General features: G+C 38.0%; 1 protein-coding gene across 6 annotated transcripts in view; it reads right to left on the bottom strand.

The window, feature by feature from the left end:
- DENND4A (DENN domain containing 4A) overlaps nucleotides 1-14,591 on the bottom strand; it is a 48,364-nt gene that overhangs the window by 21,339 nt on the left and 12,434 nt on the right. For 4 of the 6 annotated variants that reach the window (XM_071441175.1, XM_071441174.1, XM_071441179.1 and 1 more), the window contains 12 exons: nucleotides 13,830-14,162; nucleotides 13,011-13,260; nucleotides 11,947-12,016; nucleotides 10,216-10,385; nucleotides 9,296-9,534; nucleotides 7,362-7,428; nucleotides 4,251-4,309; nucleotides 3,475-3,619; nucleotides 2,748-2,923; nucleotides 2,182-2,282; nucleotides 718-936; nucleotides 331-476 (listed from right to left, as the gene is read on the bottom strand). In XM_071441175.1, coding sequence (XP_071297276.1) covers nucleotides 331-476; nucleotides 718-936; nucleotides 2,182-2,282; nucleotides 2,748-2,923; nucleotides 3,475-3,619; nucleotides 4,251-4,309; nucleotides 7,362-7,428; nucleotides 9,296-9,534; nucleotides 10,216-10,385; nucleotides 11,947-12,016; nucleotides 13,011-13,260; nucleotides 13,830-14,137 — 1,950 coding nt within the window. In that variant the 5' untranslated portion in view covers nucleotides 14,138-14,162. The remainder of the gene's footprint in view (nucleotides 1-330; nucleotides 477-717; nucleotides 937-2,181; nucleotides 2,283-2,747; nucleotides 2,924-3,474; nucleotides 3,620-4,250; nucleotides 4,310-7,361; nucleotides 7,429-9,295; nucleotides 9,535-10,215; nucleotides 10,386-11,946; nucleotides 12,017-13,010; nucleotides 13,261-13,829; nucleotides 14,163-14,591) is intronic. The other 2 variants (XM_071441177.1, XM_071441176.1) reach the window with 1 other exon arrangement.

Raw genomic sequence — 14,591 nt, 5'->3', positions numbered from 1 at the left:
TAGGGATGTAAGATTCTGGGTTTCAGTTCAGTCTTCCTTCTTGCACTTCTTACAACAAGCCAGTATTTCAGAAGTTTACATACCAGTGAAAATGCACCTCTAAATTGTTATTATTAGCACCTCTAATTTGTTATCATGGTGTTTTACTTACATTCAAGAATTTGAAGCAAAAAAGGAAATGAAGCCCAACAAAAAAGGAAAATGGGAGGCTACAATGATGAGAAAATAGGAAAATAAAAGCAAAAACAAACTTGCAGTTCAAATGCATTCTGGTAGATAGGTAGACAACAGCAGAAGTTAAACACTGTAGGCACACCAAGACCTGCTTACTTTATCCACACAGTCATCAAAGAAGGCAAGGCTGGCATCCTTGTCACTGACAAAAGAACATTCCTCAATGAAGCGAATGAACATCTGGGTTTTGGTCATCAGGGTGTAGAACTTCTGATGAGAACGGTCTCTGCTCTTCAGGAACCCTGCAAAGTGCAACCAGGAGCGTTGTCAGAATGCCCAGAAGGCAAAGCCCTCACCAGAGCTCACTGTTGGTTCTGCTCATGTGCAAAAAGCTTCCTGCAATCTTTGCCTCTACTGTGCAATTCTGTCTGCACTACATTTCCCCCACCATTTACAACACTCACACGCCTATGCTTTATTCTGTAGATAAAAAAGAATAAAAAAAAAAAAAAATACACACAAAATAAGTTTATAACTTTTCACCTTGTAGTTCAAAGAGAGAACTTGCATCTGTGGCTGTTTCAGAGGGTGCCTCCGTTATTGGCCTGAGGTAAGACCTGTAACCTTTTAGGATTGAAGCCATGAAACAGAGAAATGCTTCCTGGATCTCCAAATCTAACAGATGTAATTTCTTCCCAGAATTAAAATCATAATCATTCATTGCCAATTCCATTAATGCATCTTCTCTTGGTCGCTGTTGCACTGTGAACAGAACAACATTATAGTGTTTTACTTTCTTTTCCCCCTCAATACTGGCCAAAAATATTCTCTTTAACTTACTAGATTCGGTGATTACTGCACTCCATTACATTTGAAATAGGTTAAAATACACCCACATTCACTCAGGACATGAGACAGTGGATTCAGCTTGACCTTCTGTACCTCATGTATCTGTGGATAACACCAAAAGCAGGATGCCCTGGCCTGGTCAGCACAGGAGTTACCACAGTACCAGAGAACCAGTGTGGACAGAGCTTTAAAAAGCCCTCAAAGTAAAACCATGTGAAAATTTAGACAGGACCTGATTCAAGAAGCATATTTTCAATACAAACATATGGATGAGATGTATTTTTTTTTGATTGTGCCTTTCATTTCAAAAAGCAGACAATGCACATTAAATACTGACATACACAGAAAACCATCACTTAGAGGCAAAGTGGAGCCATTGAATCACAGCACTGCAAAATGCTGCTACAGACAAAACGTGGCTCTAGCAAAACCTGTATTCTTTAATTAAGTATGGGCATCAACATTTTAAAGCCATCAGAACTCTAGCTGAGACTTCACTGCTACACACAGAGTTTGGTAACATTCTAATAATGTCTCAGGAAAGTGAAAGGATGGGTTTGTCACTGTCTTTACACATCATATAATTACAGCCAACCTTACCTCAATAACAAGCAACCTACTCTGTAATAAGATTTAAGTTCACTACCACTCTATTTTTACACACAGAATATAAAGTTTGGAATTTTTTCTAAAAAGCCCTTGCAGAAAAACGTATCAAAATCCTGAAGCATCCGATAATTTTCACCATCCATCACTATACACTTCTTTGTGCAGCATATCCCAATAAACTTCTGTCTGTTCAAATCTTGTGAGCTCAACAGCCAGGATTGTGTTAACAGCCTTTTAAAAAGTGCTTTGTTTTAATGAATTTCACTAAAACCACCCCTGTCCAGCTCTTTTTTTTTTTTGTATGAGGCTAACCTTAATAGGAAGCGATATCTATTAAGTACTGCCTTCATATATATGTGAAGTCTCTTCTGTCCCAGAACCCCCCACCCAGTTTCTAATCTCTGGATTTAGAGCACAGATTTTGCTATTCTGTAAAAACAAATGTTTAGTGGAACTGATAACTTTGGAACATATTTAAATAGCTACATTTATCTGGTTTTGTGGCACACTGTGCCCAGTGTAAAGCTTACTATGTACTTTCCCACTCACATTCTGCCAGTTGCTGATATAAAGTATTCAAAGTGTTCATCAGATTTTTACAAGGTTTCTTTGGTAGGATCTTCCATGCAATAGTTTTCTTGTCTCCAGTTCTGGGAAAAACAAAAAAAAAGCATTCACAGAATGTGTTCAGAGGTTGCTCCATCACACCAGAGAAGGAGGCTTCACTCCATTAAAACTGGACTGAGAAGGATTGCAAACCAACTAACAAAGTCAAATTTGATTTACTGTGTGGAGATCTGATCAGAGCCATCCAACCAATGCCCCATATTTCAGGGTGATGATTACACTGCCACACTCTTCAGCACTGAAATCAATCCAGTTACAACTCACCAGAGATGGATTAATGGTATTAAGCACCTGTTATTGCACCAGTAACCACCACTCATGCCATGTTCTGAGCTCTAATTACTTAAACTGGCACGAACAGAAGGAAAAGAAGTTGAAAGAAAAATTAAAACACCCCTCCAAGTTTTGCCAAAAAGCCAGTTTTTGCTTTTGAAAAGAGGAAGCAGAAAAAAATTTACAGAGAAGAAAAACTGCTGATGAAAACTTACTGAGAAATTGTGTTGGTATCCAGGTCAACACAGCTGACGTCGGGTGGGGGGTCATAGAGATCAAAGTATCTGGAATCAATCCCCACAATGAAGGGGCATGGGGCACTCAGCACATCTGCCAGGGCCAAGGGACACAGGGGAATATACGGGCAAGGCCAGTGGAAGGGAAATATCATCTTGGAAAACATGCAGAGACAAAACCACAGGTTAAACATGTGCAGTGCAGCCTATGCAGGAACAAACCACACTTCACTAACTTCAATGTTATTTACTATGGCAGATTGCTATTACTGAGAATCTAGATGTAGATTATTAATTAGAAACTTCACTCATTTCTCTAAAATTCAGTTTGTAGGAAAAAACTCTTCAGAATCACAGATTGCACATAGAGGCAGCAAACAATGCTTAGTGATGACAGGCAGGGAAAATCAGGCATTTAAAATTCCATAGGAATAGACACAGTGCTAGTTAGGAATATCAGGAACTCTTAATGCACTGTGATGATCAAACACTTATTTACAATATTTACTCAGAAATCAACAAAAATTTATCTTCTATCTTCATAGTATATCATTACAACAGTAATTTTTCTCTCTAGTGATCTTTATTTTAATTCTTATTTTTAAGCAGCCTTTAAGTTAACAGCACTAATACAAAATCTAGATTTTTATCTCAGAAGCATTCTTTCTGTCCTTTTACAGGTGCATGACTAAAAGCTGGTACTTACAGAGACCAATGCCTCTGTCACACTTGTGAGGACAGAAGGTCGCAATGAGTGGATGAGGATTTTATGTTCTGTCACAGCAAACACCAACAGAGTTACTGCATTTTCAGGTCCTAAATTCTGAAGTAGTGTAGAAAACTTGCCACCACTGTTACAGGACATAAACACACCGGTGAGTTACAAGGGATAGTAAAAAAAAGAAATGTTTGATAATAAAATAAATGGAAATCTGCAAATCTTTCTTTTAGAGAAGATTACTTGGTAGAATACTTGGCACACTTCACTGTCCAGTGAGGAATGGTTATTTCCAACAGTAACCATGATTCCTTGAGACTTGACTCATTCTAGCTATTTTCAGGACACAGGCATGACAATTTTTCTTTCTGAGAAGCAATTTACAGGGAGACAACATGTGTTTTGTTAATCAGCCTCCTGCACTGAGACGTGGAAGTCAAGGCAGTAATAGAACTCCTTCAACTCCCTTATAAAACAAAAAACTGAACTATCTTGGGAGGCCAAGGATGAATTCCTGGAAAGGGGATCTAATAATATCCTCCTCAAGAACCACTAAAATGATTTTAAACCCCCCCAAATACATTAATAATTGTGTATCCTTGTCAGGGTGCAGGTCTAATTACATGAATAAACTTCAGATCCACCAGCTTCCAAAGGCACCAGACAAGGTGAGTTAATTTACACAACAGCAACTCAAAATAGCAAATCTTTTCTGTAACACAAATCAGAATACCTCTCACAATTAACAAGATACTGCTACTTGCCTTAGTGGGAGTGGTGATGACACAGGCTGGCTAAGAATCAAGTTATCATGTGGAGATAGCTGGGAAAAGATTTTAAAATACATTATTTCTAGGCTGAACTTTGGAAATATTTATCAGAAATAACACAACTATAACAAAGAACACTGTAAAATAACCCAAATTAAGCTGAATTTTGTATGCCCCAGTTGTGTACCACTCTAAGAAGTGCTGTGCAATGATATGCATAAGGATCTTTTAGTAAAAACTGGGCAAAGCATGATCTTCCTTTCTTGGCCAGAACTGAATACATTGCATATTCATAAAGAAGACTTTAAACTAGCTAATGCTGCAAAAATTTGAATATATTGACTGCTGAAAAATGAAGCCTTCTGTACTTTAAGGGCTGTGAGAACCCATATTTCATATACAGCTTTCAGGAGCTGGGGGGAGTTCATTCTGGATTTAGGGGTAAAGAGAGGGATAAAAATTCATTAAGGGGAGAGATGGCAGCTCATAATGTAAAGCTATATTTGCTTCAGAAGGCATTTGAGAATTAGGCTCTTGGCTGGTAGAAACTGCTCAGCTCTGATAGAATCTTTAAAATGTGCATTAGTTGAGGATGCAAGAAGATCCTACTAAATCACATTTCTTTCTTACAGTGACATGGCATCAAGCAAACCATTCACATATTCAGCATGAATAGGAAGACTCAGGTAAGTACAAGAATAGCAACAGACAATCAATTTATCAAAGCCCAGCTGATGTTTCCAGGCATGGTAAATCCAAGGTAACAAGATACCAGCTGGCTTAATCCTCCTGCATTTTCTGTTGTTTAAAAGCAGTAATAACTCAGCCACAGTAACTCGTACAACTGAGCTGCAAGTGCAGACCATTTTTAGTAACACTGCAGGTTTGAGTGTATTTCACCTTAGACCCACTGCAGGTGACCAGGTAATAGAAGCCAGAAGACAAGACTGATGACTTAGAAACTCAAAGTCACCTAATGCTGTGCCTGGAGAGCCACCAAACACAGGGAATTAATAAGGAGAGCCTGCAATGCTGTTTCCCTGCACCTCTCACATCCCACTTCCCTGACAGATGTGGATGCCACACCACAGGCTGGATTTGTCATGTAAGTCACCTTGGGAGCACCAGCACCATTGGCTTGTGCAGTGGAAGAATTCAGAGGATTCATTTTTCCAGCCTGAGGCAAACCTTCATAAACCACCCTCTGAAAGAAGCATCAGCCTGATGTTCTCTGACTCCTGTGCTTCAGCAAAAGCACATAAACACACTGAAGCATCTATTCAAGAGGCACATCTCCCTCAGGCACAAGGGGCACTTATTACCCCCTTCCCCAGAGGGAGAAACATTACTCCACATGCTCTTCAAGTCTGCAGGCTGTGATACATTAGCACAGCAACCTCTGTGCAATGAGGGGATGCAGCACACAGAGTCCAGCAGATCTCAGGGCAGAAGGAAGGATCTTGGGTCAGAAGGAACCCATCTAGACTGGCAGCTAGAAACTGGCAAATAGGAACATGCCAGAGTGTTTTACTAATGGCTATCATTTCTTTGAGACTTAGAAGTTTAATTGCTTAGCAAAAGACAACCACATTTTCCATTAAGAGGCTTCAGAGAGAAATGGACTCCTGAAAGCTTGCCATTTTCAATGCAGGCATTTCCCACACTAATTCTGAGGAGACATCTAAGGCACAATCACCTGTGATTTTATTTGGTGCGGTTTCTAAAACAACTTAAGTCCCTGGAAGCAGCTGGAAGGAAGAATTTATTCACAGATCTCAATTACCACTGCCTACTGTAAAAGCAGTGTTTTCTCCATCTGTACTATCAGCTCCTAAAGCTGTACTAATTTAATGCACATAACATTTTGAAAATAAGGTATAACAGACATAATTTTCACATCACTTATATCTAGATCTTCAGACTTCGTTCCAGGACATAAACCCATATATACTTTGACAAAATTCCCTAAAACTTCAAACAAAAAAAATTAAAAGCTTTTCTCTAAACTCAATTATAGTCTCTGTAAATAGGTGTTTGGTGTTTCCTAGCACAGACATTTTTTTGAATATGGATTAAAAAACCCCAAACCTAAAACAAGAAGTAAAAATGCTGGGTTTTGAATTGAACTTTAAAATCATAAGAAAAGGGCCAGAAGTGCCCAATACAGTTTCAGTATAACTGTTCTCTAATCCCTTTCCAGTAAGAGTAATAAATATCACCCCTTTAGAATACACTAAAGAGGATCTTCAATATTCAGTACATGCTATAAAGACATAACCCAGGATTGTATTTGCTCTGAAAGACTTCACTACCATATGGGCTACACAATTAAGGCTCAGAACTGCACAGGGCTCTCCATATTTTATGTTATACAAGTAATAACAGAGAACAGCATAATTTTGTAACTATTTAATCAAAACCACAATTGGTAGAATACTATGACTGCAACAGAGCTCTCTTTTCTCTGCAATAAAACTTTTACCACCTCTCTATTTTGCCTCTTTAGGAGGAAATAAAGAGATTTAATAACACTTCAGAAATCCTCGAGACCGGGATTTTTTCTCTCCTACCAGCAGTGACAGGGCTGAGATTTCAAAGAGCAGGTAGCAATTCCTGTGATTATTTCACTCCCACAGAGCCCTGCAGGGAGGACAGAGCAAGGGCCAGGTTTGATAAAGGGGCTGGTGCTGGGTGTGGCTCTGGCAGCTCTCACTGAGAGCACAAAGCCCTCGGGAAGAGGGGCAATCATGGATGCACATTTCACATCTGGTTTTAGTTTTATTTATTTATTTTACACTCAGCCTTCATACAGTAGCGAGAAGAAAACAGTTCTAAAGCTATTGCAAAAGTCAGACCAGATGCTAACTTGGAGTAGTTTTTCATTAATTTCCATATACTCTGAAAAAAATTAAAGTTCTAAGCTCACTAAACAGCTTCTTATAATAACTCACTGAAGTCATTAACTAAACTGGAAACAGAATTCTCACATGTGTATGAATTTAGGAAACAGAAATCCTGAACAAAAATAATTTGGGCACAAAAATTACATTTATTAACCTGCTTTATCTTCACCTTAGACAGAGTTATTAAAAAAATTACACTTACCTGAACTAGAATTCTTGGCCTCTGAGGGGATGGAAAAGGTACTTTATGCATGAAATGGGAAATGTGTCTACAGGAAAAGAAAAATACTGATTTAGTAGAAATTAAGCTTAAACTACTTCACCTCAAGACAAAATTTTTGACAGTAAGAGAAATTATTATATAAAAATGGCACATACTCAGAAAACAGAGCAAAAAATACCAGCACCTAAACCCTACTGGGATATTCTGACCTTGAAAACCTATTTTTTACTGGTCATAAGAAAATGGGAGGGCAGATTCTCTTTCAGAACACAAACTCTGTTTGTGAAATTGACAAACTACAAGGAGTTTTTTTCATTTGTAAAGCAGAAATATTGATATTTGAACATCACAGTCCCATTTTCAAATCCTGCTTCTGACAGAGTTTGAAATAGCACTAAACCTCAGAGACTAGAACTGGTTACTTGCAAAAAATTATTCATGGCTGAATATCAAGGAGAATCATTAAGCTCATCCATTTCCTTCAGTTCTAAATACAAAATGTTATATAAAATTGCTGATGAAAAAGCTTTAAAGTTCTTTCACACACTACAAATACAGAAAAATGTTTTTAGAATTTGACAAAGTTCTGTTTCATGAATTGATTAAACTTACAAAAGTTCTAGAAGTGTAATTCTACACAATAGACACTTTCACATTAAAAGAAGCTACACAGGGTAAAAACCCATGAGAAACAGGGATTCCATCCTAAATTCCACCTTACAGCACATACTTTACCAGGATTTCCACACATGTTACCAATATTATGACACAGGCAACTACATTTGGAAGAAATTCAGACAAACCTACAAATAAGCATTGATTTGGGTTTTATTTTATTACCAGTGTATGAAGATGGTGGCCAAAGTATGGAAGATGCCACACAACAAGGGAAAGCTGCTCTTGGCAGCAGCTGGGCTGACTGAAAATATTCAGGCACAGACAAACCTTCATCATCACTAAAACAGGCAAAGGAAGTAGGCTGGATACTGCATTAGCATCCTGTATTTAAATTATCCACAGTAAACTCACCAGTTTACAAATCAGAGAAATTAGAATAAATCCATAAAATCCAAACTGATAAAGCACTTCTCATATTTACTTATTTTACTCATTCTCAAAAGTTAAAACATCAAACCCCTGAGCTTAGAAACAAAACAAATATATATATACACACACATGTTTTTATTGTTGGAAGTTTACTCTATCAGAATTTTCAAATTAGTTCAGTGATGGGAACTGTAATAATAAAGGGGATAAGCAATCACAAGAAATACTTATCCACATAGTCAAAGTCTCCTGAAAGTTAATATTTAAATTGAAGCAGAAAAAAAACTTATGTGTAATAAAATAGAAAAGTAAATAGTGTATTTGAAATCTGCTGCATTAAAATATTAGATTATCCTAAAAATGCTACATGGTATTACATATCAATTGCAAGTATTGACCATTTCTTGGTGTAAGGATTTCCTCTGCATTTTATAATGTGAAATCCTTTATGTGAGAAAGAAATTAAGTTTATTTATCACAAATACAAGATATTCAATCTGCTTTATCATCTCTCATTACACTACAAATAGGCATTTGAAAAAATGCAAATCTACTCATTTAATTCTCCTAACTTGATGTGTGCAAGATTAAGAAAGGATTTATAATCTTGCTCTTTGTAATCACTATGGCTAAAGGGTGCAAAGCTAATTAAAGCAGCTTTCAGAGACCTTTGCAGGCACTTAAATCACAAATAAAAATCTAGACTTTTCAGAAAGCAGGTAAAGATATGTTAATCAAAGGAGAAAAGTGCAGCCATTATATTTAATGTTTGAGTACAGTAAAAAGGGTATTACAGGAAATTTAGAACAAAAACCCCACCCTCCTATCAGCTGAAATTACTGCTATGAATTTTGGAAATGACTTACTTCTCAATGGGGAGGACATGCGGCCCAGAAATGGAGTAACGATACAGAAAGGTAAGAAACTTCTTGAAAGCATCGAAGAAAGGCCAGTGAGAGAGCAGACAGATGCATTTATTTGTCTGCACTGTTCTGCACGTGTCTTTGCCCTCGGCAGCAGCTGCTAATCCCAGCTGAGATTTTTGTTTCTCTGTGAGGTTCTCTTCAGGATACAGTTCATAAAACTGAATAGCAGCACCATATACCTGCAAACACATCATGGATGCAAAGTCAGTAATTCTGCCTCGATCCTCAAAACAATCTAAGAAACCCCAAACACACAGAAAATCCAGTCTGCATTACTGTTTGAAAAGATACATGGATGCAAAAGACTGTGGTCTTTTGAAGCAATCCATTCTGGAATATTCTTATGGCTGTGAAAATCCAGACTGCCTATTATTTAATTAAAACACTTAATATCATATGAGAAAGTGCAATTTACAGAACAATTTATTTGAGAGAAACATAATGATTATAAAGAGTACACTGCAGTCTACTGCTCCTCCAATTGCCTTTAAAGCTATTTTAGGAATCCTTTATACACAACTCAAAGGCATATCCCCTGACATCCAATTTACTTTTCAGAACAAGTATGTGCATGCAAGGTCGTTTCCATGCTTGCAATAAAAACAGCATTACTTGCATGTATATGCAGTGCAATTTTACAGCTCTCCAGTTTCACAGGCTAACAGGAAAGCAGAGGAGCTCAGGTTTATGATCAACTGAAACTACTGCAAGCCACTCTTCAAAGCAGTCTTGGAATCAAGCCCAAGAAAATAGATTCAAGCTCCTCTACGAAAACACTCATTATCATCATCCTGAACAGATAAACAACTAAGTTTTTTCAATTAAATTAATAACTTTTTTTTTCAAGGTTTCAAAAATACCTTTTCTGCAGAAGCTCCAGTTAGTACAAATGTAGAAAAAACTGGGAGAGGGTATTTACTGTTAGATGGCCAACATTCAATCGTTGCACCCATAGGGAGACAAAAAAGAGGCACAGATTCTGGTAATGGGAATGATTCATAATCTTCTTCAGGATATCTGCATATTAAACCTATAAATAGAATGAGCAAAGAGGCAGTTATAGGAAAGCCAGCAGAAACAGGTTTGGAATAGCTCATTCCATAAAATAATTGCCAGAAAATTCATATATGAGCACAGAGTAACTTCAGAAGATGAGTGAAGGTGTAAATAATTAGGCACAGGGAATAGCTGGAAGGGGCAGATGCTCCCACAACCTAAGGAAAATCACCTGACTAAAGCATTACACTGAAATCCTACTTTCCATTCTAGAAACTATTCATAACTGATTTATCTTTTCCTGTTTTCAGGCTGTGTGTACCTCACCTGTTATTATATAATAGTTCACATTCATCGTGAGTATGAGCAAAGATTTAAAATCTAGTTTAAAAAAATGTAATGTGAACACTTGAGAAATAAGACTGATTTTTTCAACTATAACACCAACTAATTCTGGCCAATAAACATTCCCTGAAAAATATATGTTTGCTCTCAGATAGTTTTTTAATACCAAAAGAATCCAGTCAATGAAGCTGATCCACCTCAGCTGAGGACTCAGCTCTTGTGCTGCCAGGCCAATGTGTTTAGCCTTATTTAAACACAGCTGTAAAACATGAAGATCTGAAGCAGAGGCTTTTAGCACACAGGTCCTCAGTTACAAGGGAGGCTGTAGCAACCCATCCTGTCTGACTGCCAGCCCAGGGGACTCCACACTGAGAATGGACACTGCATCAAAGGATTGAGGATTTCTCTGTTAGACAGCACAATCTCTACACACTTTTCTAATAGAAATGGAATATTAATAAGCAATAAAAATCTGTAACCAGAAAGGGCAGTGGATCCCTTCACGCCAAGAATCAAAATCTTGTGCAAGCTATCACTAGATGTGAGGCCTTTTAAAATTTTTATTTGTTTACAACCCTACCATCCACCCTTTAGTACGTCCTGAACTGCTGTTTACAGAGAGCAGCCTCTAGAAGGGATGTAAGTGGATTAAAGCTTAAGTGTGAATCATGCTCATGACTTGTGTGCCAAACAAAATCAGGGTTTAAAAAAACCCAACAACAAATGCAAAGCCAACACGTTTCACCAGTCATAGCAAATCTAATTCTGTCTTATAAATAAAACAATAAAATAAAGATGATACACGATCCAAAAATACTTAAAGAGCTCAGTGCCAATGATGCTCGAGGCAGTGTGGAAGTCTGCAGGAATCTGCAAAATGTTTCTTAAAGAAAGTGATCATGAAAATGCATCAAATAATTTCTGTGGTATTTTCTTCTGCATATACACATGTCCTTAAGAGACAGTTACCAGTAACACACACAGAGATGGGAGACACCCAGCTTTGTAGAAACCTATCAAAACACAGAGCTGAGCTTCCCAACTAAACAGAAATTTTAAAACAGCATGGTTATGATCCCCAGTTCTAAGGCCTCTTTTCTGACATGATTTTAAAAGAATTCTTTAGGAAAAGACTCCTTTTTGAATAATGGCTGGATAGTGGCAATTCTTTAGTACAAAATTTATTGCATTACAAATGAGTCTGGACATTCTGAATTGAAGATAAAAAAGGCTACACAGTAGTTACATACCAGCTTTATATGATATGGTGTTGGTTTTTGCCACAGACTTTTTATAACATAAATAGACGGCTGAGCCCCACTGTAAAATAAAAGAAGTTACTGGATTAAGTGATGGAGTATAACAAATGGACATAACAGAATATAAGTATTTAAATTCTCAATTTTTGCACATGAGAATAAAGAACAAGGAAAGCCATGGAACAAAAAAGAGCAGCACCCACAGGGGGAACACAGAGCTTTTATAGAAGGGAGAAAGGTGTAACAACTTCCCTAAGACAGCACTCCCATAACCTAGTCAATATGGCAGCTATCAGAACTGAAAAATCCATTGGTTAATGCCTACAGGCATTTATTTAAAAGCAAGCACAAATCAATTTCCATGATCTTGATCTTTTTTACATGATCCCACTTGCAGAGCAGTCAGCATCCTTCTCAGCACACCAACTTCTGAGGACCCTGCAACAGCCAGCACATGGGGCTGCAGATTTAACCAGGAAACACCTAAATATTCAGTTCTGCAAATCAAAGTTGTATGAAACCTGTGTATTTTAGCAGGTCAGGCTTTGGAACCATATTAAACATTTAAATGTGCTTACAGTCAACAGCTTCCAACATCACCCTCATACAACTTTCTTTAAATAAGAAGTTTGTGATACTACAGAGGAGAAAAACACTTATAAAATAGCATTGGAGGTAAAGGGAGGAGTTGGAAAACAAAACAGAAGCTGGTTGCTTCTGGAATTCTCACCACAACAGTAAAAGCAGTGTCAGAAACAGCCACATCTGTAAAACCTCCAGTTACACACGGCTACACAACAGGTTCTAAAGGACCAATCCAAAGATGCTGGAGTCAGCATTAAAAAAAACCAAACATTTGCTCCAAGGCTTTCAGAAAGACTTTGTTCCAAGTAGGAACAAAGGAATGCAATCCTCCAACTCTTCCAATATTTGATTTATCTTTGGAGACCTCTTATGAAGATTTTTCACCAGGTACTCCAAGAGCTGCCACAAGTACTCCACAAAGGTCACATCAGCGAGTGCCAAGCGTTCAAAGCCCAGCTTTTGAATCCTACCATGCTGTTGTTCAGATTCTTGTCCACTTTGCAGAAGGTGTGTGGAGGAGTCTCTCCTTTGCTGGGGATGATGATGCAGATGTCTGTGACAGCCAGGGAGTTCTGGGTCATGTTCTCAGCAGCCCTGCGGTAGGTGATGTACACCCGCTGGGACGAGGCGCTGCCGCTGATGTTGGCCGGCCGCCCATACGGGGTGCTCTGAATGATTTCACAGCCTTGCTTGACTCTTTCTTTGCCATCATATAAAACCCTAGTCAAAAGGGGAAGGGAAAAAGTCACATTTTAAAAACACTTTGAGTTTTAATCACAGCTCTTGTCTCATTGCTGAGCAAAACATTTTTACTGACAAGTTCAGGTCACATTATCTCCAACTGTATTCTAACAGAAAAGCTTCATTATGAAACTATACTGGTTTTCCTCATATATAATTGCTTTTAAGCATTTTGTTTACTGCAAAATAGTGTTATTTTCAGTTCTATTAAAGATTCATTGCCTGATCCTAAGAATGTCATATAACTTATCTCTTTCCAATCTGTGTTAAATAGGTTAAGCACCTTATCCCAATCCAAACATATACATTAAAAATTATAAATGGCTTTGAAAACTCCAAAATGGGAAGGATTAAACTTGCCATTAAAATCCACTCAGCATGCATTTTCCCTTCCATACTGGGTTACAGTACTCTCAAGTCAACAAATATCTTCCTGTTTAGAGTTTTACCTTGTATTTAAAAAGTACGGCATTTCCGTAAAGCTGCCTTATCTGCTCCTTAGTCAAATAAAACTGAAAATCACCCACTGGAACAGGGAAAGCACTCACCCCAAATCAGTGAGTGGAGGCTTATCCCTGCCTCGGCGATAGCAAAGGTAAATCTGCGGCCCTACAAGGCTGCCGTTATTGAGATCCGCAGACAGGCCCGAGGGAGTGAGCTCTATGCATTTATAGCCCTGAGGAACCTCCTCCCCCAGGGATTTATTGAGGACTGTCACGTCTGTGATGGGCTCTTTGGGCTTGGCCATTTTATGGCAGGCATCATTGAAGTGGATCTCCTCCTCCAGCGGCTTTGAGATATCCGTTAGTCCTGCGACAACAAAGTAATCAGCAACTCGGGCCCCTTTGTCTTCCATCTTCCATCACAAGGTGTTACAGCTTCTAAGAAAGAAACACAGGTCAGAAATGATAAAGTTATGGCTATTTTTAAAACCAGAAAATCATAGCTTGCAAATAAAGAAAATGCTTTCTGCTCTCGCGTGGAACATTGAGAAATAGGCTAAAAATGTTTTTCCAAGACACCCATGTGCACTGGAATTTTGCTAGAGTAGCTTCAGGAAGTTTACTGTCATCAAGTTCCAGACTTTTGAAACCAGACAAGCTATTTAAGACTCCCTTTTGTTGAATTAATTTTGTTTGGGTGCAAAATTTTATTGCAAGAGAAACTGTTACCACACAGGAGTTTCAAGAGCTTGCTGACATTCTGAAACTGAACAATCAGAATTTAAAACAGTTTGAATGGTTGACAGAAGACTTCAGTTTTCATGTAACTTGTATTCCCATTGCTTTATCTCCCTTTATTTTTTACTC

The sequence above is a fragment of the Agelaius tricolor genome, unplaced genomic scaffold (assembly GCF_023055355.1).
Source record: "Agelaius tricolor isolate 1412-34295 unplaced genomic scaffold, bAgeTri1.0.p SCAF_16, whole genome shotgun sequence".
Lineage (NCBI taxonomy): Eukaryota > Metazoa > Chordata > Aves > Passeriformes > Icteridae > Agelaius > Agelaius tricolor.
Note: the sequence above shows the minus strand (reverse complement) of the source record. Positions and strands in the feature narration are given on the sequence as shown.